At 38.4% G+C, this 27,356-nt stretch overlaps 1 protein-coding gene across 1 annotated transcript; it reads right to left on the bottom strand.

Moving 5' to 3' along the window:
• Positions 1–1,749: 1,749 nt before the first annotated feature.
• On the bottom strand, positions 1,750–27,077 carry LOC136280334 (uncharacterized). The gene is made up of 20 exons (XM_066165351.1): positions 27,045–27,077; positions 24,222–24,258; positions 23,593–23,909; positions 23,019–23,157; positions 22,114–22,430; positions 21,004–21,151; positions 16,242–16,448; positions 15,699–15,905; positions 15,011–15,315; positions 10,298–10,448; positions 9,340–9,645; positions 8,464–8,754; positions 7,023–7,485; positions 6,554–6,864; positions 5,702–5,886; positions 4,665–5,366; positions 3,998–4,209; positions 3,386–3,426; positions 2,724–2,820; positions 1,750–2,062 (listed from the first exon to the last, which is right to left on the bottom strand). Exons 1-20 carry the CDS (start codon positions 27,075–27,077, stop codon positions 1,879–1,881), a joined length of 4,653 nt encoding a protein of 1,550 aa, XP_066021448.1. The 3' UTR covers positions 1,750–1,878.
• Positions 27,078–27,356: the final 279 nt, after the last annotated feature.

The raw sequence follows: 27,356 nt of genomic DNA, 5'->3' as shown, positions 1-27,356 counted from the left end.
AATAAATGGGTTGAGTTTCCCAAGAAAATGTGGTGCTGCTTTAACTAAGTCGATAGTGTAAATTGGCCCCCGGAAAGATTTTTAAAGCTGACGGTTCGAGCGTTAGCCCTTCGCCATTCGCTCGGCAGATTTCTACTATCGAAGGAATGTTTGATACTTTAGACTGATTTTGGGAGAATTTCCGGCCACCCTTGAAGAGGAGGAAGACGTAGCCAATTTCTTACACGTGGTCAAAATTAATTTTTGGATATCTTACTGACGACAATTGAAAGTATCTGGATTTGTAGCACATATCAAAACATGCTTCTTTAGACAGCTATTTAAATAGTGTTTGTGCAATCATTAAAATGTACCTGTGGTGTATTTAGTACTATAGCAACAAGTACTTGCATAAACATAAGTGATATAGTGTATGACTACTGAATGATGTAAAGATTCCGTAATTAAGTACTAAGTTAGTTGGTAGATGATCGTTAAATAAAGACCGGGTAAAGAAAGCAATGGAAAAGCGAGTGTCTCCGAACTGGCCACTAAATAATATACAGTACCTTTCCTGTTCGAAACTTCTTCCAATAAGATAAGGTATGCAGTCGACGTGAAATTATGCCTAAATGAAGGAGAGGGAAAGTTTTACGCGTCTGGTGTACTGTGTCTGAAGTTTCTTGTGAGCTGATGTTATTTTAAGATTGCGTACACGAGATGTTGGAAGTAGATTGTACCGGTACTAGAGTATGTTTTACAGCTGTTTTGTCAAACACGATTTAAATTTGTTTTCTTCGTGGGAGCTGTTTAAACCGATATTGGTCGGCTTTAAATTTAGCACATTAAAAATACAAGTTACCAACCACTTGAATCCTAAGCAAAATTCACTTATTTCTGATTTTCATTCAGCTAAACTTAGCTTAACTAAACACGTTTTGCTGGTGTCAATCATAGGTAAGTTTCTCCTTTCTTACATTTGTATTCCCATATCACCTGAAATTGTGTCAAGAAGTTGCGTGAATACTTATAGGAATAAAAGGGTCACAAGACCCTCAGTTATTAATGACAAAGTATTGTTTTATGACGATCGAAAAATTACGATTAATGCATCTGTCATTTCGAGCAGGCTATTATTACCAGCCGCTGTTTGAGAATTGAGCCCGCGCCCCACCTCCGATTAGACGTTGCTCCTTCTCGTGAGAATCGAAGACTGTGCGAGAGGAAAAAGGCGAAATCGAACTTGAATACTTTCCTTTTCTCTTTCTTTCTTTGCTAAAAGGTCACATGGAAAGTGTAATTAAATCACGAATGACGAGGTTTTCTCATTTTTTCCACGTGCATACGAAGCTGAAAAGAACAATATTTCGGGGACCAAATTGGGACCATCACAGGAAAACACAAAGGATTTAGATATTTAATTTTAGGCAATTACAAAACATAACTCAGGGATGGTTAGCGAGTGACTCATTGAGACAAAGATAGAGTACACAGGGGGGAAGGGGGGTAAGTCATGTTACACTTAGAGCACTTTTTCTCCAATTAAAGAAGCAAACGAGGAGGGGAGGGGGGTGTTTTGTACAATACTCAAACACTGCAAACCATTCGTGCCACAGCCTTCAAGTCCTGGAATTAAAGTATATTCCTAATATTACAACTGTTATGTAAGATACGAAATTATGTTAGGTACGAAACAAGAGATTATAATCTCATGGTAGGAAATCAAAGCTTCTGTTGTTTTAAAGCTGCCTTTCGGGGACTTCATCCTTTATTAACAACTTTTCTTCCTTTCTTATCAATGATGCAATTTTTGAGAACATTTTATATTACTATCAATTATAATTATTTTCTATCACTGTTACTATAGATTCCTTAAAATGTTGTCCATCTAAACACTAATCACGCATGTGGTTGGTCAGTTTCGGGTGTCGTCTCAGTGTTAGAGGCATCGCTTTCATGGTCTTCATTCAGATCAAAGTAAGGAGTGTCCCTCGTCATCATTTCTTCCATTCTTGTCATCAGCTGTTCAAATGATGGTCTCTCTTCTGGGTCTACCCTCCAACAGTCTAACATTAACTCGTATCTGATAAGATATAAAGTATTCTGGTGTCAACGGGGACATTGGCGCTACGTGGAAGTTATGGTCTTCAGTGTTTACTGTTGGACCAGACACTGACGACCAAGCACAGGAAGGAGAATGCAGACATGATAAAGTTCGCCTCGGGCTTTAAAACAAATTGCAATTTAAAGGCGTCTTCACCAAATGCGCTTAATAATTGTTTTGAAAACCACATCTTGTTGAATATTCTGGCCATCTCGATGTTACAATGGCAAAATGTACTTGAAAAAAAGACTTGGTGCTTATTTTTTGTCTTTTATGGTTAGCTTGATAGGTATACAATGTGATTCACTGAAATAACTATTCCTGAAATCAATGTTTTCCTGAAGCACTTTTTTCCATGTAGAGTTTCTCATACTGGTACACTATATTTTCTGGCATTGATCTCAATTCTTCTGTCACAATTGTCAGCTTTTTTTTTTTAATTGTTCAACTAAATGGAATTATCTAGATTACTATTATCATTGATGCTAAACTGCATATCTCAGCGAGACCTTACCTATAACTTCAAAAGAGATTCGCTCAGTCAAATAGACAAAAAGCAAAACTTCAGTCGAAAAGATTTAGTTGGTGTTGAATTAACGTTAATTGCATGGAACAATTAAAGATTATTTGTTAAACTTACAGCTCATCAGAGCAAATGGCTGGTTTTTCCATGCGATAACCTGACTTAAGAAGTCTTAACAACTCTCTGTTCCTTATTCCAGGGTAGGGGATGCCACCTTGGATGCAGGTTAAATCAGAAGAAGGAAAAAAAGTTATTAAAAAGATTGTTTTCATAACAACCTCGATAAGTCTTAGACCCCTCGTTAATAAAAGGTTTGAGATAATACAGATGTCAAATACCACGTAACATATTTCTCAGCGGCCAGGTCGCTTCTAGCCTTTTTTTCCCCAAAGGCAGGTCTATTTCTCTTTGATTCAAATTCACAATCCAACGCTACTCGGGGTCGGGGGTTGGTGATTGAATCATTTTTTTGCTCTTTCTCCCCTCTCTCATGCACATTTATTTGTAACACAGTCCAGCATAAACGACTGAGAATATATGAAAGTCATATATTTGAACTGCGGATAAAGACGTGAATACGAAAGCAATATTCGCAGTAATGAACACTACTTGAGCAGAAGTAAAAATAGTCCAGCACAAATAGCAAAATTCAGTTAGGCAGCTGAAACGAACCTATAACTGAAAGACAAGCGTTAAAGGTAAGGGTTTCTCTCAGGGTTTTTATTGTGACAAAAGAGGTTGGATACTTTTGCTGTGATACATCAGGTGTTGTTACTCACCCATTGTGCACAATTCCCAAAGAAGTACACCAAAAGACCAACTACCGAAAAAAGGGAACGAAGATAATTAAATAAATAATTACTTTGCAAGCCTGATGACAGATACTGTCAATTACTAAAGGGGGTAAGTTTCTGAAAAAACTGTGTTGCTGCGGTCGGAGAGTATAATAGGGTGACTAAGTATTATCAGCTGAGTTGATAACGTAAATTGACTACCGTCGAGAGTTTTTAAGGTGACGTTTCGAGAGTTAGCCCTTCGTCGAGAAGGATAGTCGAATGGCTAATAATCCAAATGTCAGTTTTTCAATTATTTACGGTGGTAAATTTACGTTATCAACTCAGTTAATGTTACTAAGGTATATCTTCAATTAATAATCTAGTTGTAGGGTGCTTGAAGAGAATATGTAGACGATCATGTCCCTGCATTTGACTACCCTGCGGTTGATAAGTCCAGTGGGAAGGATGCTCTGGTAAGGAACATGCATTTACACGTGAGAGCTAGTTACTGCTTACATTTACAAATATTGAGCTCAGAATAAAACGTGAAAGATGTACGTCGAGAGAACCCCCCCCCCTCCCCCTATAAGTGCTCTATAAACTTTAAATACTCACACGTCACTTTTAGAAGTGTATGCGCCACTGTCTAGTGACTCAGGTGCCATCCATTTGATTGGAAGTTTCCTCGTGTTCTTTATTTCATAAATATCCCCATACGTGTGACGTAACAGGCCAAAGTCAGCGATCTTTACAGCTCTGTCTTCACCAATAAGGATGTTACGTGCTGCCAGGTCACGGTGAACAAATCCCTTACCAGCTAAGTACTCCTATTCAAAGAAGAAACCAAGAAAAATGAAGTCCTTACAAACCATGTGCCATCTTTCCTTTCCTTTCTTTTATGGTTTCCCATTGCGGAAAAGGAGAACATCAGTAAACCCATGGTAGCTCAGTTCTTGCTGTCTGAATCAAACCGGTTGTATCAGGTTAAAATTGCTGAACAAAGTAAATAGATAGTTACGACGGCATGGTTAATTAGTTTTTTCATGACTTCGCGGTAAGAGAGCTGCCGGTGTTAGCGTCATTTCCAATGTTTAGAATAGAATTGTTTGCGTATCAATAATCAAACGTTTATCTAAATTTCTCACCCTATTTCATTGATTTTGCCCCAGTTTATAGCAAAGAACTTTTCCTCGAAGGTGGGTTAATAGGTAAGCACGATTATTCCTACACTCCTGGAAAGCGTCTGATCGTAACATTTATTTCACTTAGTTCAATCACCTACCATTCCTCCTGCTATCTGCCATGCAAAACAAAGTACATCTTCAACGGTGAAGTCAACTGCCTTCTCACCAGTTTCACTTGTTTCTAGTTGTCGCTCCATGTTCTCCTGGGGCTGCGGTAAGGAACGGGCACTTTTAAACGAAATGCCAATAGTTCCCTCTTCATCAATCGATGATTTCACTCCCTCTCTCCCTTTATCTTCATTTCCGTTTTCATTCTCTGCCCTCTTAGTGTTCAAATCGTCTCCGCTTCCACTATTGGTTCGAAAATCAGCGTTAAAATCTTCCAAACTGGTGCTTGCACTTAAAAAGGGCAATGCAGTGTTTGCACTTACAGTGGGCAAAGTCACATCCATGTAACTCAGTTCATTGGAGTGTTGGCTCTGTGAGTTTGTCTCTCCTTCGAGGTCAGATAGAAAATCAGTTTGGGAAATTTTTATGCCAAGTTCTTCAGTGTCATTCCTTTTCTCGTCTGTAAATGGCTGTTCTACCAGATTAATTAAAATGTCCGACGTGACGCTGAAGTCTTGTTTTTCGGAGACTTCTTTGAATTCCTGCACAGTCGTGAGTTTCTCTCTACTATCGTGAAAGCCTTCGTCCTCTGACTTACCAGTTGAGGCAGCTGCATTTGAACTCGCACTACTGTCTGATAAATCGTCCACAGATTCAAAAACAACGCCATCAATGCCGTTTTTACATTTTACCTGAAATCAATGAGAGATGACGTTGGAACAATTCCACTTATCGAGAACAAAACAGCTGACAAAATATGTCAAACAATTTTGAATTGTTAGACCCATCTAAATTCAGAGATAGCGAATTGTAACAGCGTTTTGGAAACTCTGTTAACGGAAAAAAACGGTGAAATGTATCATCAGCATCCCCTCACAACCTAGGTGGTATTTGTACTTGGTACCTCAAGTAGACTTACGAATTAGATCACCTTTCCGACTTTTGGGACGGGACGGTATTTGTGCTTAGCGATGGATCAGTGGTCTCTCCAGTGTATCCTGGTTTTTAAGGAACAAAATATTTTTACCTGTTGCCTTTTGTTCCTCAGCCACTGCAGAAGATCTCCATGTGGAACATATTCCAGGATTAGCATGATTGGCTCTGATCTGTCCCAGTAACCAATCATGCGTAGCACATTCCTGTGAGTACCAACTCGCTGCATAAACGAAATTTCTCTGACAAACTGCTCTTGCCCTTCCTCACCAGCTCTTTCTGAAATCGGAATATGATAAAATACAGCGAATTTAAGTCCTCGATTTAACTAAATAAGGCTTATATTCGCTAAATGACGATGGAGTGATGCATGTTCACAAATATTTCACTACGTTGATCAGTAAATTATTTCATAATAACTGGCGACTCATACGCTCGACTCAATTTTCGTAGAACCTCCTACAACGATTTTGGCAAGATATTTCCTTTTCGAATGACCGGCTGGGAAGTAGAATTTAAGTCACTGACGGACGGATCATTCTGTGTAATTGGTCTGAACGGTCACGACGATCACAGAAGTCGAAAGCCTCTGAAGAAAACACGTTACCAAACTGTGGAATGTTTGAACACGAAAGATCCACGAGGATAAAGCCCAGCAAGTGTAGAGAAAAAGCTGTCATACTTTTAGAGACTAGTTTCTCGTGATTAGCCATGTGGAAGTGTATTTCATCAGTGATTACGGTCGGCACTCGACGTGTTTGACAGAATAACGTTCGGTAATTTCTTCTTTCTTTCAGTTTTCTTGTCTCAAGTAAAGGATTGAATAAAATAGATCCTATAACTATGAATTTCTGAGTCACTAACCTTTTCATCGTTATTTTTTTCAAAAGGCTCGCATAACCGAAAAAGCGAATATATCATGCAGTAATTCTTAACTTAAACTTACCATGCAAGAGTTTTACGGCGACAACTCTTCCTTCTTTAATATGATCCTCTCTTTCTTCTTTGGGCTTGAAAAACACTTCAACCCTCGGCATTTCTTTTAAGATTCCTTTGTGTACTTTACCAAAGGCGCCTCGACCCAGCTCTTCCATAATGGTTACACGTTCTGGGGGAATCTCTTTTAACAGCAAGGGGACAATATCTGACGTCGATCTAATAAAGCATTGAAGAGTCTTTTCTCTTTTGTTCATTAAGATTTCACACATACTCGTATACGAAGCATTGAGGGATAGATAGTTTGTTAGAGGACGGGCTCTATGATCAAATGCATGTTAATTAACATATGTAAAGATGTACGGGAGAAACACATTCACTCACGGAAGCAGAAGTTCTCTGGAATATGATAATTAACAACATTTTACAGTTTGGGATTGGGTTAGCTAACACATTTCTAGAATACAACGTTTTCCAACCTTCTTGTTTTGTGGCCTCGAATTTTCCTCTTTTTTCTCCTTTGTCTGATCATGAAGCAAAGGATTCCAACAGTTAAGAGAATAAATAGCCCACATCCTACAAATACGGCAATGCTAAGGGTTCGTCCGCGAGAAATGTCAGTGATCTGAGCAGTTTTTATACGCCATTCTTTTGAGGTATTACTTTCTCCCAGTTCATTCCAAGCAGTCACTTTAAAAGTGTACTCAGAGTTACACTTGAGCGACGTGAGACTCGTTGAAGTAGAGTCCATGGTAACATTGATGTGATGCCAGTACTCATCTTGCTCATCATGCCAGTACTCATCTTCATCCACCTCTCTGTAATATACTGTATACATGGTCAGCGGACAGCCGTTGTCTTGTGTAGAACCCCACTTGAGATTCACATCACATCCAGACATCTGAACGTCTTTGCTTTTAATAATAGGAGGAGACGGTTTATCTGAAGCAATAACGATAAATAAAGGCTTTGCTACGGAGCATTCATAAAACGCAATGTGCATCCGCACCTGACCCCTACGCTGACTTTCATTTGCCGAAAGCGAGGGATTCTTGTAAGTTCGCGTAAGTGTGCCAAAATTCCTTGACCTTGAATTAAATCATTGCTGTTGGAACTTTATCTCTTCCGCGTCAAATTAACAGTGTGGAATCAGTTGCTACATAATATATAGGAATCAAGAAAACATCATTGTCACACGTGCATGAAATTTTCAGTAACAGAAAATAATCCCACGATCTACAACAAAACACGTCGGTGGTTAGTTCTCGTTTAACCAAAGCCGGAATCTCAGGGTTTTGTGCACTTGAGCCACTTGTCACAAAATAGAATATTTCGTGACTGACTATCTTAGAGAGGAGCATAAGCACGTCAGTAATAGTTAGTTAGTTAATAGTTAGTTAAGCTAGCATGTGAACTTTTTGTGACTATTGCTAAAATGATATGTTTTCCAGGAGGCTACGGCGAATTCGACGCTTTGGAGTTTGAAGTTCGAACAGCAAATGATTGAAATCATGGTCAAAACATTTTAGATTAACAAAACGTACTCAAAAGAAACATGTATGAACTGAATAGCAGTCACAAGTCGGCCTCCGGCCATGCGGATGATTGTTGCGTTCAAACTAAAAGATAAGTTCTCTATTGTTTAGGGAAACCGCCGAAACGTTTTCTTGTGGTCTCGAATTTAACCAGTTTGCTTCGCCAAACCACGTACAACGTTGTAAGAAGCAAAACTATCTACTCTGGTTGTGTATTGTTAACAACTAAATAACGTGTATCCCATTACATGCAGCCTTCGAAGACAAAGCTAGGAAATCAAACGAAGCCAATGAACTGTTAAAATACTGGTTGATATGATATTTTATTGACAAACTTTTCTTTTTTGCGAAATTTTTTTTACTGAAAATTACTCAGTGTTCTCACCTCCAAACGTTCTCACTCTCCAAAGTCGGCCGTGCTTTAATATTGATGTAAGTGGAGTCTCTGCTGAAGAGTTCCAGGCTGTTACAGCTATTTCATGCTCCTTTTGGCATCCAAGATGGAGATCATAACTTGTTTCATGCCTCGACACGTTTACTGCTTTCCAATGACTTTTGCCCTCTGAAAGCATTTCTCTGTGATATATAGAGAATAAAGAAGCAGTACACGGCTTCCAACGGACAACCACAACACTTCCATTCACTTGGTTAGTCCTATTGACAATGGCTGGGTACCCTTAGGAAAACAAAATTGAAATGAATATAGGAAAAAACCAAACAAACAAACAAACAAACAAAAATTAACCCAGTAAACAAAGGGAGTAAGTAAATCTCGAGTGTGAGTTACAAGGGATGGCTCAGGAAACGTAATGATGATCATGAGAAAGAATCTTAAGGAAGGGAATAAATCGGCACAACACAGAGTTCTCCATACCATTCTCTTTTGTATTGAGGCTCGTGGAATCTGATAACCAGAAGTGGAGTTATAGTTTAGCTGCTTTCCACTTGCGCGAGGCCATGCTTGTGTAATTGTTTTCTTTTTTGTTCTTCTTTGTTTTTTAATTTATACAACGCAATAAGTGTCAAATAATTGTGGAAAAAACTTGGTTGGTATGACGTGGCGTTTCTTCTCGGCCAAGAGACTCGTCAAATACTTTTCGTAAATTTCACGCGAACTCGTCGAGCATCGCGCACAAAGTCCCCGATCACGAAGTCAAGATGTTAGCAGTCTGGCCCTCTATCAAAAAAGGATTCCTAATTTTGCCAACAATTTCTACATGGTTTTAGGAAAAATATAGATAGAGAAATACTACTGCTATACCTGTGATGGATTTCACTTGCCAGGACTCTGAGAGGTTACTTTCTCCCACGTCATTCCATGCAGACACTTTGAATTCATAATCTGTGCCACATTCAAGTGGGAGACTGCTGCAGCTCAGCTCATTTGCATCCGACGATTTATTGATATGATGCCAAGCGCTTTCTTTATTTCGCGATTTGATAGCTTTGTAGTACACTGAGAACATACTCACTGGGCAGCCATTGGCATCGGGAGAATTCCACTCTATGGAAGAGTTGTGAAATATTTCCTTCTCTTTGTTTTTAATGACGGGGTGAACAGGAGAAGCTGTGAAAAACACGACCATGGAGTTAAGACAACTTATATTACAGTCTCAAGACATTTTCATCACGCTTTTTGTATTTTATACTTTTAACCTGATGATTTTCTCAAGTTTTCGAGCTTAATTGTATCATCTGTGGCTATAGTGAAATACTGAATTGGAGCTTTATTAATTGACTTGTCAAAAAGTTGCTCATGGAGTATAAATTAGCTGGCCTGGGCTGGCTGACACAAGGTTTGAACAATGGAACAGTGCAAAGTAGTTTTCTCCCGCCTTGCCCCAGAACCCTGTCGTCCACCTTACCTTATCGTGTTCACGTTCAAGGGAGTAACACTTACATTCCGTAAGGGAAAATCACTGTCTACATGTTCACATAATAAAAAATATGAGGTGATTTTACCCAAGCAGCATGGCACAATCTCATAAGGAGTAATTCATTTTTTTTTTATGGAAAAAGGTCACCATTTTGTGGAGTTAAGGTAGCGAATTTGTTCTACTTCTTGCCTTCTTTAAAAGCTATTTTTTAGACTATTCACACTTTAATTCCTTTTTAAAAGAAAAGTTGTCATACTCTGATTCTTAGATATCAATAAACATAAATCTGAATAGTTAATGTTGTAAAACATTTGATAGGTCTGGTCCTTTACACTGACGCACCTGCAGGTGTTTTTGTTCCATACACTTCCACTCTGAGAACTTTGTGAATATAATAGTTAACTGGCTGGAACCGAATGATCCGAGCCCTTGTCACTTCTGCCAGAAATTGTTTCACTATTTGATTCTGGCTGATCCAACCACCGCTGAAAATCTATAGAAAAATTTTATTAGAAATTAACTGAAACTCAGTTTTCCTTCTCGAAATAGGATCAAAGATTCATGGACTTATATCAAAATTTAGCTCTCTCTCTCTCTCTAGATATAAAGTACACCACTTTTGTAACCTTTTGTCTCTTAAGTGATATTTCGTTGAGGAATGCAGAAAATGTCGCAACTAAAGCATGGATGGGTGTATCAATGTTTTGTTCGTGTTATGTTAAAATTTCAAACGAATTAACGCATTTTACTGTTTTTTATTCACTTTTGAAACGTGAAATGTAACCTTTGTGGCACCTGTTGGGGTAAGGGCGCATTTTAAAGGGTAATTGGCGTATTCTATGGCAACTAATGGATAGATCGATTGCTAATACACACCACTAAGTTCTCTCAACTACCCTCACAAATATCAAACTAGTTTTCTGAGCGTTTGAAAAAATCAGGTAAATGTGTACGCCCTTTCATCCGTGGTCAAGATTGGCAATTCAATTTAAGCCCTTGAAATGCACTTTTGAACTTGACAAGTCCACTATGACTATGTTATTCAACATTTCCTGCTAAAATTTTTGTGACATATAGTTCCACGTCAATTATTTATGCTTACAAAGTTTCAGCTTTTAAGTTTCAAGCTTTAGCTTATTTTCGTTATCCTTGGCAACCATTTAACCAACATACACCCTTGACTGTACTGCGGGTTACAAGAGTGCCACTTTCGCTAGATTTTTCTCAATGGGAAATTCCCATTTAAAAGCGTCGAAATTAAATAAACTCTGGTACAAACAATCGCCGTCTTTGTGCTTACTGTTACATTTATTTTAAGTTGGTGGATTTAATTTTCTAGTGCTGGGATCAACCAAGTTGATCAATTAAAAATTTAATACAAACCATAGTTAAACCATACGAGTATATAAACTTTATTAAGTAGACAGTACGTGTCAAAATTAAATTTTCACCGATGCTTTTGAACGTGAGAACCTTAAGAAATGTATAAATTGTTATTTCTTTCATGAAGATTGTGTTTTTCATAGACTGATGTATTATATTCCTCCCACGGTCCCCATTTATACCGTCCGTTAAATTGTGTTCTTTCTTTTTCGGTCGTTTGGGATATCGCGTTATAACGGAAAGGAAAATATCAAGCTGGCTAATAGCAAATTAACCTCGCTAATTTGAAAAGGAATAGATGGGCAATCCTTAAATGGTAGGGAAAAAATCGTGGTTTTAAGCGACTTCCATGTAGTATGATAGTAAGGTTTCCAGCCTGTATAGTTTCGGAAACCTTTTTTTTCTCCCCCATTACCACGTGGATCCGCCAACCTCCCCCATTTTAGGTGACTTTATTTCGCTATTCCTAACCCTGTCCCTAGCCTGAGAGTGAGTCTGATAATCGCTTTATCTTGGCCTCATTTCATTTCAGTAATCAGAGCACGGTTTCGACATGTAGTACAAGCATCGTCCATTCCAAAGAGCGTGGTTACAAATGAAATGTTTAAAGTTGAATCAAACGTTTGCGAAACTAACGGGGCATAAGCTACCCTACTTTACGCTGACTTTTACAGTTTCTTACTTAGCGATGGATTATAGGTGAAGATGAATCGCTTAGTTTGGGTTTCCTTGTTCAAGCTGCGAGATCACCTTAAACTACACAACGACTCTTTAATCTGATTTCAGTACGGGAAAAAGGTATTACCTTTCAACTGGGCATAATTCAACTACGTTTGTTCTTGTAGGATACATAATTGTTTTATACTCAATGACATAAGTTTACCACTATCGTTGAGAGATGGGTATTCAAAGTGAAAGGTCATCCGCATCCAAATAACGAAAAAAAAAAACCGAAAACAAAAACAAACAAACAAAAATTACTTCAAAGATTAGGGTGTAATCTTCACTGCCTAAAGTTTCATGACTTACTATGATCATAGTGATTTACTATTTACCAACACAACTTAAGTAAAGTGCTCCTCTATTGGTCAATTCAGCGTCTACTATTTGCTCGTGGGTGAACGCTGACGATTGCCTTCCGTATGAGCAGGCGCGCTGATGTGGCGCGACATAGCGCAAACGTTCAAAGTCGAAAAATGAAAATGCTGCTAATTCACGAGTTTTTATACTTTATTTCGATTTCATTGTGGAATTGAGTAGCTACTTATGAAATAGACCCCTTGCGATACTGAAAAATTGGAACTCTACGATATGTCCCATATTATTCCAAAGCTTGACTCCTTTCAAGTTTTTGTCAAGGATTGCGTAAGAACTACACGCGTTAAACTGAAAAAGCTGTGTTATAGAACAAATGGTACCAAAGCCTACACTATTGAGCTTGGACGCACCTGGGAGATTTGCGAAGCACTTAAGAATCTAAGTCGCTCTCAGCCATCGCCTCATGGCGTTATAAGAAACTGTGAGAAAGACGATAAAAAGCTGGGAACAAGAAAGGCAGTCAATGAGTTCAATGAATGTGAACTCGTAACAGCTGCCTCCCTAGGTATGGAACGAGCTCCCTGGAAAGAAGAGTCGTTACAAGCACTGCAAATTTTATTTGCAGAAGAAATATCGTTGCAAAGTGTCACCATGTCTTTGGTTCGAGAAAAGATCCAGTCTGACCCAATATTGTGCAAAGAAAGTCCAATAAGAGTATACGGCAGGATCCGTGCGGAATGGCGTCAAAGTTCGCAAACAGCCTGGTAAGCTGATGAGATTACTTCATTACCAATTGAGGAAGAAACTGTGCCATTCGTGTCGGTAGAGTGTTTGAAGACACAAGCAGCCATAAGTCTGAAATTTGAGCACCCACGAATACGACTGAAAGACCCAAAGGCATATTTAGCGAAAACCATGCTAAAAAACTGATTGATTTGTTTCAAGACATGATTGAAAGAGCGCCTATTTCTAAGCCTGCAATTTTGAAGCGACTGGCAAACAAAGAACTGGATAAGAAGCTGTTTAAGGATTATACGGTAGCTCAAATCGTAAGCAGGCTCAAGTATGGGCGAAAGCGTAAGCAGTCCAACAAGCGTCTCGGTGACAACTAGAAAAAAAAAAGAAAATGTAGACAAGGTAGTCCAAAGGGGACAGCGGTTTTACCGTTGTTCATACTTTTGGAAACCGAGATGGTAGAGAATAATGTGTTGAGTTTGTAAGTTACTCCCTTCCCACCCCTCTATGAAGCGTTACGTTGTAAACCGCTTTTTAAGGGCGTGCGCCATGTGGACATCTACATTATATTGTAAGGGAAACGTTCGGATGTGAGTTTTCAAGAAAGTCAGATTGTCTTATTCTTAGTTGTCGAGGCCACAAGACTGAAACATTGGACATTGGCAAACTTGTCGTGTTTGCTGAGTAATGCGTTGAGTTTGTCAGTTACTGACTACCCACTCGACCGTGTGCAGCGTTACGTTATTCCAATTCAAATAGTAGTTTCGAATATTTAATTTGTATTTGGTTAAAATAAAATATCCGCAGTAGGAGGACAAATTCCCTTTCTTCCCTGTCTGCATTTGGGGTAAAAAGATGGTGTAGCCAGTAGCGTCAATGAAGTGGGTGTACAGAAGAGAAAACGAGATCAATAAAAATAAACTTTACTATCATCTCGACGACTTGAAGTAGCGAAAGGGATTTCATTTCAAAAGAAGCAACCGTCCCTGTCTAGGAATAATGATATGGGACTCATGAAGTAATCGATAAACCTTATGCATGATGATGTCATGTTCCAAAAATTCACCACCAAGCCTCACTAATGCACTTTATTTGTTGAGAATAACAACGATTTGCTGCTCTTACAGGCAAAACTGTGTAGAAAAGGCCGCCATTTTGTTGTATTTGCGTGTGGTAAACGACGCGTACATTTTGCCTCGTAAGGTTGCACAATGCAATATTGAGGAGTCCTTTTATGGCGATTAAATCTGCAGACAATAGTTCGGCCTTGCTGCATGGGTTAAGGAAGCCTTTGCTTTTAACGATAAAATATGACTTGCAATGTAGTGTCGTGGAATATCTGACAACGTTAATACATTCATCTATTTCTGATGAGAAGGGAACGATGCAGTTCCTTTCCTCTGAAGTGTATGTTTAGGAAAGTGTTTCACTAGTTACTTGTAGTGAATACACACTTTTCAAAAATATGGCGTCACCGAAGTGCCACAAAAGTTACACAAGTGCCACAAAAGTTACATTAGTGCCACAAAAGTTACAGAAGTGCCACTTTAGGTTACATAAGTGAGGTTACAAAAGTGCCTTTATATCTAGCTCTCTCTCTCTCTCTCTCTCTCTCTCTCTCTCTCGCTCTCTCTCTCTCCCATAACCTACAGCAAATCTGATTTGATTCTTGTTCGTTGGGAGTAAGACACTTTACAAACTTGATCCAATCGAAAGTGAGCTGATGTCACCTTTGGGTCTCTTGTAAAAACAGTTTTTCAAATAAAAAAATGTAACCGCACACTAGTTGATACATCGAAAGAAATTATTTTCGTTATTACCCCTCCACAGGGACACTTGAGGCTATCTTACTCAGGCAACTATATAATATTTCTATAACGAGTTTACTATTTTTCAAACCTTTTCCGAGTTGTTCTCTTTATAGGTGATCCAATTCCTTAGGAACAAATGCAGCTTATAACTTCTGGTCCACTGCCTTCGAAGTGGATGTCCTTGAGTAGCTACAGCGCAAATAAAGAACACATCTCCCAGCTCAACTTCCAGGTAATCGTTAGTATTGTTGTTACTGCTAGGTAACCAGGCTCCTAAGGTATTCCTGAGGCGTGCTTTATACGGTTCATTGTTCTCAAGAAACGATGAGGCTGTAAAGCGTTTGTCCAAGTGTATTTTAGAGTTGGCCAAATTAACTGCCTGTGTCTGACATGCTTTAAAAGGAAAAGAAAACAGATGAGAGGAAACAAACTGAGAACAGCCACCTTTCTTCTCTTATCTCGCTCTCGAGTTTTGCTTTTGGGAAAGGGCTCCACTGAGGAACGAGATAAGAGTCAGAATGATTTTTTTGCCTTGTTATAAAATGCTTTGCTTTCCCAAAAACAAGATTTGTTATTAAATTGTACTAAACCCTTCCCTATTTCCTCGAACAAGTTTGAAACAACTTGAATCAAGATAAATGTCTTGTGGGGGAATCAGAGTTTTGCTGTGTCTCAGGCTCGTGTCAAGACGATTAATATCCTTCTCCATATGGAACGAAATAACTGTTATCAGTGAAAGTGAGAATTAGACAAGTATAGTTACGACAGCTGCTTACCATTGCTTGTCTCTCTCTCGGAATAAACCTGTACCTCGCATAAGGACAGTGTTCTATTAGCGCCTGAATTTTCAATAAAAACAAATTTTCCGACAAGTCTGGGTAGACAATGTATGGTGAGTCGTTGAGAAATGTTTTGAAATGTTTTGGAAAGGGATTTTCCTCCACAAAGCAAGTTTGAGCTTCTTCTATTGTCACTGTCATAACCTGTTGGACATGAACACAGAACACGTTGTTATTTAACCTACAATCCACTTGGCATTGCCTTTTTTAAAATTTTTCCTCCCCAAGTACCAAGTTCAAATTTATCGGGGATCAGCCATTTTGCATTTGCATGCAATTCTTTGATTTTTCAATTCTTCGTGAAAAAGACATACAGTAACCGTCAGCAAAACAGACATTCTTGGGGCTCCTGTGTTAATGGTACTTCGTCCGTATTTTACAGCTACATCTATGGAGGGCTTTTATAGAGCGGGTTTTCATGACAATAACTATAACTAATAACTAACTAATAATAATGATTTCATTATTCCCTTAACCCACCAATCCAGACTTGAAGTCCTTCCATTTGATTTTTGTATGTAACGATGACCTTAGCCACAACCCGCGATGCTCCTAAGTCCACTCTCCACCAGGGGTCCTGCTGGGACTGAGTTGTAGCACAGGAGTGAACATCTCCATCCACAGCTTTGTTAGCGGTATAATTTGACCTTGTAGAAGACTGAGAAGCAGACTGATACAAGGCAAGATCTAGCAAAAAGAACAGCAACTCAATTTAAGCGCAGCTCACTTATTGCTCGCTATAAAAGAGTTTATAGTTTAATTTTCAATGACTTATTTATTCTGTAGGGCTGATCTGAACGGATCAAGGTTGGGAATCTCACAAATAAATCATGGCGCTACACTCAGAGTCACGAATTATTGGACATTGTGAAATACTAGAGTTATGCTTGTTATTCTGTCCTTCCACCCGGTACCATATTTATTTCTATACGAGGAAAGGTGACGTCCTCAGTCACATTGCTGAACATCATCAACTCACGAGCCACACTATTGATTAAGACTCCGCGCAATGCCTAACCAAGAGCTCCAACTACTTTCAACGACTGACTTTGGAAAGCTGGTGAACTAACTTGGAACAGACTCCCCTCAACAAGTATCAACTACTAACAGCACCATGCAAACGACTTGTTCACGACATTAACATTAAAAAACAAAACCGAGAAGATGGAGAGAAATTAGCATTTGAGGGTGTGTGTGTCTGCGTGTGTGATGGGGGTGGGGGGGCTGGGAAGAGACCTTCCTTAATGCTTCCTGTGAGCCTATTACTGCATAAAATAGCAGTAACAAAATTAATAATAAATTCAAATACTATTCAATCCTGTAGGCTGAACAACAACGCTGATTTCCTACGGTTACCACCCTCCCGAGGTAATACCCGGGAGAAGATCGGCCCTTGTGACCCTAGGGTGGAAAATGTTTGAATTTTTCAGTTTTTCCCGTGGGTAGGGGGTTGGGCAACTTCAAATAACTACCCACACAAAGACTCCTGGGGCGAAACGAGATATGTATTATTTTATTATTTTTTTATAATTATTTTATTATTTCTCATTTCTTTTATTTTCATTGTATTTCTTATTATTAATTTATGTTATTTCCATTTTATGCAGCAATAGGCTCACACGAAGCACACGCAAACACACCCTCAAATGCTAATTTCTCCCCACACTACCCCGTTTTGTACATATGATATCATTTGCACATTTATCGCGATTGACTACCTAATTTACCCCGACCTGCTCTCGTGCTGGTCTCGTAGCTCAGTCGGTAGATCTAATTCGGAGGTCGTGGCTTCAATCCCCACTTGGTCAAATTTTCTTTGCCCCGTGAGAACTCCCAAATTTCCCTTAAAAGGGTAGTAACCCAGGGGGATTTATTGTATCGGCAGTATTGCCTTCTTCCAGCACCCAAATATTTATTTAAAAAAAATTATAATTTATATTACGGGTGCTTCGCGGTTCACATTCTATATCTATATCATTTGAACCAATAAATACACCGAGCAGTAAAAAAAAATCGAAGGTTTCCGAGAAAGGTCCAATTTCTCGCATTTTACTTTGTTTTTACAAATCAAAGGAAAGAAAGTCAATTAAGCTTTCGCTAAAATGCATGCGATCAAAAACCATTTCCCATTTGAGTTTTGGAAGCTAATTTTTTTTTTGATGACAAACTGTAGTTACCAGTATACATCTTGTATTACGGAGGTCAGAAAGGAAATTAACCAATGTTTTTTAAAACACTTGCACACAGCCGTTGTTTTGCTCCATTGTTTTGCTCCATTTTGTCGGACAAATATCTCGAAACAGTTGTATCCCTATAAAGTGGATTTACAAAGCTACGGAACCTAATACGATCTACATTTTCAACCGTCACCACCATTTAGTACACCAGCGTTGAAGACTACATCATCGGAAAATGAAATTTCCTTACTCGCGGTCCAATGGGAACAAACAGTGTTAGAATTGTTTTGACGTTTACTAAAAACACGCGCTTGATATAGAATGAAATAGAAATCAAAACTTTATGAGTGCGGCTGGAAGTATTGCGAGTTCACTCTACCGACGTCCCGTTTGCCGTCATGTCTCAAACTGGAGGTTTTTAACCCTTTAAATAGTCGAATTGTGTGCTCTTTATCAACAGACGGTGACACTTTTTTTTAAAGAATAATGACAGCGGCGGCGGAACAAAGTTAAAATGCCATTCATTGTCCAATGAAATAAGCTTCCAAAGCACAGATAATAAAACCAAATATAACCTAACCTTTAAAAGGGTGTAGTAAGTCTCCAACGCAATAAACATCGTGCGTTGTATATCTCATAATTTTGATCTACTGTAAGTGAACACAGATCCTTAATTCTCACACCACATCTATCTCCGGAAAAGAAACAGGAAAAGTCAATAGGTTGAATATACTTGAAAAACTGGAGAGGGTAAAGGACCGTGCACTTAGGTATGACATGTATTTATAGCAAAGACCCTTCATTAAGAAAGAATGCTCAATTTGATTGGTTTACAAAACACATTAAAGGGTCGTCTCACCCAAGATATGTTAATTACGATAGACAGATGTTTTCAAAAGAAGATACCCACCACTACAGATAATTCATTTCAAGTAAAGAACACGCATCGTAATTAAAGGGGCACAAATATGCTTTGATACCTAAAGTAAGATGTAAAAAACATGGTCTAAGGTCTCTTCGTTACTTCGCCGCTGTAAGGACTTGGAATTCGCTGCCGGAGACGATACGCGCTATGGCCGGCACAAGAGAAATTTAAAACTGGATTCCAGACACGCAATTTACATGTAAATTATGAGGTAATCATATTACTTATTAGAGTTTTATATCTTTTATCGTGGAATAAACCCTTCTCCCCGAGGGGGCAATGAATTATCGGCCAAGTATCGGTCATGTATCGGTCAAGTATCGGTCAAGTATCGGTCATGTATCGGTCAAGTATCGGTCATGTATCGGTCAAGTATCGGTCATGTACCGGTCAAGTATCGGTCATGTATCGGTCAAGTATCGGTCATGTATCCGTCAAGTATCGGTCATGTATCGGTCGAGTATCGATGGTTTAAGACTAAATCGGTCGACATATTTATCGGTCGACTGTCGGCCGATACATCGGTCGACTATCAACCGATAGTCGGTCGACAGTCGACCGATAGTCGGTCGACAGTCGACCGATAGTCGACCGATACTCGACCGATATATCGGTCGACTGTCGCCCGATATGTCGACCGAGTCCACCTATAGTACACATGATCCGAATGACCTAACTTACCAACGGATCGAAAAACAACCAATTACGACCGTCTTACGCCATTTGAGTCTAACAGTCAACTACATTACGGAAAAACTGACCTAACCCTAACCCTAACGGACCAGGACTTAGAACGGGCTAATAGACAGGATTATTCGTTAACTCATTCCGACGTTTCTCAGTATTGGGTTTTCAACTGTGACTGTCTTCCTAAAAAATACGATTACATGATCAGGAGTTTTATGACAAAGAAATGAGAGGTATGATTCATATTCTGCAACGTGAAATATAAACTTTCTTACTTGATCTAACTGCGGAGAAAACTTCAACTTCGCATAGGACCAACACTTTCGACGATCCAGGTATCCTGATAAATAAATATCTGCCATACAGCGTCATATTACATCGAAAAAACTTTCCCTTTCCTTGGGGGACTCGTAGATCACTGGTGCAAAGATCGTTGGTTCCTCCTCTATCTCTAGTTTCATTTCCTTTAAGTAATAGTACAAGGTAATACGGAAATCAACTTCTTTGAAAAATGACTCTACGCTGAGACCACATGGACGAACACATAGACTGTATACCTTTCGCCAACCGAAGTAGAGGTCTGCGCGCTAATCTCTATAATCCGTGGAACGTGGGAAACTGGGCTATCCCTATTTTGAGTACCTACCTACTCTTATCTCGGTACCGTTGAAATGTTCCCCACAGCAGTCTCCACTATTGAGTATGAAAACCTCTGAAACAGGCAGCACTTGTTCAAGGTCAACTCTCCAATACGGATCAGGAAATGATGCTCCTGTGCTTGCACAATAGTATCTATTTGTATTCTTTACTCCGTCCACTGCTCTTCTCGGATAATTAACATCCATAGCAACCGCATAAATACTTGACTGACGGGCTGGCTTTCCTAAGGCAAGGTTATCTGAAAATACAAACAGCTGCATTATTAAGTATCTCAGAGTATCGAAAGAAGCGCAAGACTGAAAAATGGATTTGCAGTATTTGCTAACTTTTCGTTCCCCTTCATTGTAATGTATTGTCTCTAGTTATCAAAAAAAAAACCGATAGCTTGTTTATTTGAAGATTTTCCCGCACTGTCTGATGTTTATTTGGGATATTAACACCGGCATCGTCTTGCTCAAGCGGGTTCGAGCTGGTATTATTGTTAGGTCTTGTAGACATTTTCAAACAATATAAAGTGTATAGGTAAACTCGATAACTATGGGTAAATTCAGTCCAAATGGTCTTTCAATGCCTGTACTATAAAAAATGAATGGTTAAGTTAGTTCCTCAGTCAACGGAACGAGGTTACCGATCTTTAAATTCTAAGCTATACAGTGATCTTGTATTATTACTTCTGATTTTTTTTTCAAAAAAAGTCTTAGAACCGGTCTTTTTTATTTACTAGTGCGGCTTTTACTAAAAGCACTGTCGCAAGGAAGCCCTTTTATCATTATAAACTTATGTTGCTTTTTACCTGCTGTCAGTGGTATTCCATATATTTCAACCCTCATACAGCAGTTTCCGTAGTGCTCTTTAGGAATGAAACGTAAACGCTTAGCAACAAGCTCACTGCACAAAATTTGTTTTACCGTTTTATTTCGGTTGAAATTTCCTGAGAATACCTGTAGATGCAAGAAATATAAAATATCAAACGTTATTTGCGCATTGTGAGCAGACCACCAGAGGGAAATAAAGAAATTATGACGCTCTACCTTTACCTAACTCTTGAAAAGTTTCCCTCATCCAAGCAAAGGTTATCATCTTTCTTATTCTATTTATAAAACGTGACGTTCTAGACGTTGCTGATCTTAGCAGTATGTAGGACGCATACTCACCATAGAGTCTCTGTGGCTCAATGGTAGAGCATCGGATTGCGGAATGCGAAGATCTGAGGTTCGATTCCCCATGGGAACTCACGGTGTTTTCTATGACCCACGCTCGTGACAAGACGAAGTAACATCTTTCTCTATTCATTACCGACTTCAAAACTTTCCATCTTTCTTCTTCTATTTATGAAACATGACGCTATAGACATTGTTGATCTTAGCGGTATACAAGACGCGTGTCATGTATTAACTCAGATTGGTTTTTTTTGTCCCACACTCGTGACAAGACAAAAAAACTTCTTTCTCTGCCAAGTTAGGGCTTTTTTGTGTTTGTTTTTTCACAACGCAAATTAGACCATATTTCAGTTTTCTTCCCAGTTAAAAAGATGCAACGCATCCAAGAACTTAAGCAAGCTTTCGACGTCAATGAAATGTGACAGTGGGATCCTTTTAATTAGCAGAATCGCAGTTAAGATCGTTTTTCCTTACCTCAAATTCAGGCCTCTCATCACAAATACTAATACGAATAAATTCTGAAGTTTCTCGCCGTTACTTTTTCTCAAGTCTATGTAAAATACCTTGGTTTGCCTTGTTTGTGTTTTTCCCTTTGACTCTAAGTGTGTTTAACCAGGTTTTTCAAGTACTCAGTATATCATGCGCTTGGATAACTTAAACAACCCCTCGTAATGATGAAAGTAAATTTTTTAACCAGGAATAATACTGTTTTATTATTTATTAGGTTTCTGGAGGTGACAAACCTTCAATGTTCCCGCCTCTTGATAGTCTGTCCAAGTTGTTCCATCCCTAGATGATTGAAGTGTGTACTTCCTTACCCACTCGTCCCCTTGGGAGTTCCCCTGAGTTGAAACAGCACAGACGATATAAAGCTTTTCAAAGTCAACCTGTAGATATGGCTGACTATCATTTGTTGCGGCACACCATGATGATCCTCCATTGTGGTTCAATCGACCATTCTTAGCAGGTGTGTTTGCATTTAGTACAGAGGAAGAACTGAAATCTCTATCCAAGGTGTATCCATTGCCTATTCCTAAGTCGATGTACTGACATCCTAGAACTGCAAATAAAGAAGCATTATTCAACCTTTATCCAAATCCTGATACAGTCAAACCCCTTTGCCTATTAAGCTGACTGATAAAAGTTACTTATGAGATGAATTCATTGATAAAAAAAAGAGGACGAGGCGTCTTCTTTTGTCAAGAGTAATACGGATATACGGATAACTTGGTTCAAAACTTATCCGTTCTGTTAATGTCGTTATGATCAGTTGCAAGACTAACATTTTGACTTTAATTTCTATTTAGTGTCCATTTGTGGAGAGCCCTTTGTAGAGAGCCAGTCGCCTTAAATCGTTGAATCACGATTGATATAAACCTTTAGGAGCTCAAAATGAGAAGTACATATAAATATGCTAAAGGAAAGTCGATTTGGAGAGTGCGAAAGATGCGTAAGAGTTCTTGGAAGCGCAGCCGAGAACAACTACTCTCGAATCTCGAGCACGTGCGTCATATCCCGATATCCGGGAGCTTCATACATCGATGAACGTACGCTGACGCATGAACTTGTTGTTAATTTGAGAATGTACTACACTAAATGCTTAATGATTAGTAATCATATTCTAATTACTATTGCATTATTAACTCACATTTTTGTTTGAAAATCTCAACCCTAAGGCAGGTCCTTCTATGACGCTGGATTGGATAAAATCGAAAGTATCTTGCATGTACTGGCAGTGATAACTTGTGCAGGTCGACTGCAAAATCGTAACCTATACCCTGAAATTCCTTTGAAACAAAAATGTATTAAGTAGAACATTATCTTTTTGAAAGCATCAAATAATTCCATAAAAGATTGTTTCCAAATGCGAAAAAAAAAGAAAAAAAAAATGTCAACAGTGCTTTCTCGCGAGGTACAAAGTTTTTATAATTAATGTTAATCGCTATTTGATGTCCATTGCCTGATCGTTTAAATAATGTCTCAAGCTATGTAAGTTTAATTCGTTGTTATTGCAATTTGTGTGTTGTTTTTGTGTGGGTGTGTGTTTGTGTATAGGCCTGTATAAATGAATTAAATTTTGTAATACTGTAATCTCCCTAGATAAGCCTAGGTACCTTTGAGGAAAGCAACGAAAAATAAGTTTAAACAAATTTTTCCAATTATTCCCAACGACGGAATTGAAATCAAAAACTTATTTTCATGTATTACAATGGAATTCTTACCATTTCTTCACCACTTTCATCCCGGTAGGTTTCCCAGTTTGATTCATCTAAGGAATAAGACAGTTTGAAAGCATGAACCGTTTGGCGACGTGTTCCTCTTTTTCCTTGGATAGCAACACCACATGCTTGAATTATTTCTCCAATGTCAACTTGAAGCCATTCACTGTTACTGTCAGTCTTATGCGAACACCAACCAGTGCCATAATAAAGTCGACCATAGGCCGCCTGGTACAGACCGTCGTATTGGGAAGATGCTGTTATCCGATTATCAGGGATTATTCTGGGATCAGCAACACCAACAGGATTCTTAAAGCAATCTGTAAAAATAGATTTGTTGTGATGATTGAATTCACGTTAAACGAGACAACAAGAGAGTATTGAGTACTCTCAATCACTCAGATTTTTCACAGCAATTCTAAGATAAAATAATGATTTTTAGCAGCTCTTGAGGAATTAACTACGGTAGAAAGTCGTTCTTCCATTTACCTTTTGTCTTTGCTCGTTAAGTCAGAGAAACATCTTGTAAAAATTTGATGGAAAAAAGCAACTTTCTCGGTTAAACAGTTGAACACAGCGCTTTTCTTTGCTTTACTTTTGTTTAAAGTACACTACCACATGTTTTTACATACCTAGCGATTCTCCTGAAACGTGAGGATATTTAGTACTCTGTGAGAAAAATGATAGAAATCAAACATTAGCAGATGTGAACTGACAACATCAAAATGCGAAGACGCTCCAGCCGGAGGTTATTCTAGAGAAATCAAAAGTTTTTCTCAAGAAACAGAACTGGCTTCCTAATGAGGATTTTTTTTTAACTGATTACCTGTACTTACACATTATATTCCGTATTTTGAATTATTTATTGTCATATAGGTAAAATTAATTAATTAATTAAAATTAATACTCACTAGAAATACCAAGAGCATTAACTGATGAAGAAATAAGGCCATGATCTCTCAAACTTGGAAAACCTGATCAGAATAAATGTTAAAACTAATATCACTGACTAAAATGAGGAAAAAACAAGAGGAAATTTAAAGATAGCTGAAAGGAAGTAGTAGTGATTTGAATGCGATTATGCGCTTGGCTTGGATTACGTTAATGATCCGATATTTCAAACTGCTCTGACGCCTATTCAGTGTACTTGTAAATGCTGACTGCTGAAGTGGCGTTCAATGAGGAATGTTTGGACAGCTTTCTGAGAGGAAATAATTTAGGAAAGCTTGTAAAAGGAGTGATTTCGACTTATAAAACATCATGACATTTTGAAATATTGATTCACAACAATATTCTACGAAAATACTGTGTTGTCAAGCGCAATAACTCTAGGCTAGAATTGCTCCCTCGAGTCCGGTATTCGCCCTTCACGAGAAGAGGGGTCGTTTTCCGAACAGCGGCTGGTTATCGAGCTCACGCAACTCTTGATAATAACAAGCGACACGGCGGTCTACACAGGTGCTAACTTTGTAATGACTAGGGTATGTGCTTTCAGTCGGTCAGCGTCAAGTCGGCAGATTTCTAATATTGAAGCAATGTTTGATACTTCAGACTGATTTTTGGAGAAGTTCCGGCCACCCTTGAAGAGTGAAGAGGGTGAAGACGTAGCCCATTTTTTATACGTGTTCAAAATTAATTTTCGGATACCTTAATGACGACATTTGAAAGTATCTGGATTTGTAGCACATATCGAAACATGCATTTTTAGATAGCTATTTAGATAGTGTTTGTGCAATCATTAAAATGTACCTGTGGTGTATTTAGTTCTAAAGCAACAATTACTTGCATCAACATAAGTGATATAGTCTATGACTACTGAATTATGTAAAGATGCTGTATGTTATGTTAAACGATTGTACTAATTATAAATTATTTGGTAGATGATCGTTAAATAAAAACTGGTTAAAGAGAGCAATGGAAAAGCGAGTGTCTCTTAGCTGACTCACTAAATAATATACAGTACCTCCCTCACATCGACTGCATACCTTATCTAATTTGAAAAAATTTCGCACAGGAAAGTTTCCTGTTCGAAATTTTTTTCAGTTTAGATAAGGTATGAAGACGACGTAAAATTATGCCTTAATGAAGGAGAGGGAGAGTTTTATGCCGGTGTAATGTGTCTAAAGTTTTTTGTGAGCTTAAGTTAGGGATTGCGTACACGAGATTGGAAGTAGATTGTACAAGAGTATGTATCACAGCTGTTTTGTCAAAGATGATTTAAATTTGTTTTCTTTGTGGGAGCTGTTTAAACCGATATTGGTCGGCTTCAAATTTAGCACATTAAAAATACAAGTTACTAACCGCTTGAATCCTACAGAAAATTCGCTCTTTACGTTCTCTATTTCGGATTTAAACTCCGCTTAACTAAACACGTTTTGCTGGTGTCAATCATATCGAGATAACACACTCAGCCGGTAAATTTCTCCAAACTTACATGTGTATACCCATATCACCTGAAATAGCGACAAGAGGTTGCGTGAATACTATTAGGAAAAAAAGAGTCTTTTAGATGGTTTAGATAGTTTATTATCAAATAAAATACATTGCAGCCCTAGGCTGAATTGCGTGCTTTTCACAATCATTGATTATATAAGACTATATAAGACTACCTATTACAAAAATGCTAAGACCTAAATAAAATTACTAATATAACTAATATAGCTAATATACAGCAGTGGAATAGCTAAAAATCTAGGTTAGCACGCGCGCACATAGCCGGGATAAATGAAAATTTAAAACGGTCGGTGCGAAAGCGCGGCATGTTAAAAACGCGCCGGTGTCTAGTATTGTTAGCTGAAAAATGCCTATCTGGCAGCAAATTATATAATTTGTGAGATGGATTTGAGACAGACAAAAACAGATCCGTACATAATTTCATGCGTCTGTCATAGAGCGAAGCTAAACCGTGCCTGTCTAAAGAGTCATGGTATGACAGTTCTGGTGAAATGATGGATAATGCGCGTCTTTGGACCCTTTCAAGGTCATCACTAAGATACGCAGGTAACGCATGATGGAATATTGTTAATAGTTATCAGCTGTTGAAATGATGGTCCCTCCTCTTGGTCTACCCTCCAACAGCCTAACATCAACTCGTATCTGATAAGATATAAAGTATTCTGGTGTCAATGGGGACATTGGCGCTATGTGGAAGCTATGGTCTTCAATATTTACTGTTGATTCACACACTGAGGACTAAAGCACAGGAAGGAGAGTGCAGACATGATAAAGTTCACCTCGGGCTTTAAAACAAATTACAATTTAAAGGCGTCCTCACCAAATATACTCAATAATTTTATTGAAAACCATATCTTGTTCAATATTTTGGCCATCTCGATGCTACAATGACAAAGTGTTCTTGAAAAAAAGACTTGGTACTTATTTTTTTATTTTATGGTTAGCTTGATAGGTATACAATGTGATTCACTGAAATAACTATCCCTGAAATCAATGCTTACCTGAAGCACTTGTTTCCATGTAGAGTTTCTCATACTGGTACATTATCTTTTCTAGCATTGTTCTCAATTCCTCTGTCACATTTGTCAGCCTTTTTTTTTAAGTATTCAACTAAATGGAGTTATCTAGATTACTATAATCATTGATGCTAAACTGCATATCTCAGCGAGACCTTACCTATAACTTCAAAAGAGATTCGCTCAGTCAAATAGACAAAAAGCAAAACTTCAGTCGACAAGATTTAGTTGGTGTTCAATTAACGTTAATTGCATGAAACAATTGAATATTATTTGTTAAATTTACAGCTCATCAGA

This window comes from Pocillopora verrucosa, chromosome 4, assembly GCF_036669915.1.
Source record: "Pocillopora verrucosa isolate sample1 chromosome 4, ASM3666991v2, whole genome shotgun sequence".
Classification (NCBI taxonomy): Eukaryota; Metazoa; Cnidaria; class Anthozoa; order Scleractinia; family Pocilloporidae; genus Pocillopora; species Pocillopora verrucosa.
Note: the sequence above shows the minus strand (reverse complement) of the source record. Positions and strands in the feature narration are given on the sequence as shown.

Coding starts and splice junctions, on each gene's coding strand:
- LOC136280334 (XM_066165351.1), bottom strand. CDS start 27,077: ATGAGAAACTCTACATGGAAACAAGTGCTTCAG. Junction 10,449..15,010: donor AAGAGAACAACTCGGAAAAG/GTTTGAAAAATA, acceptor ATTTTTCTATAG/ATTTTCAGCGGTGGTTGGAT. Junction 9,646..10,297: donor TGGAACAAAAACACCTGCAG/GTGCGTCAGTGT, acceptor TGTTTTTCACAG/CTTCTCCTGTTCACCCCGTC.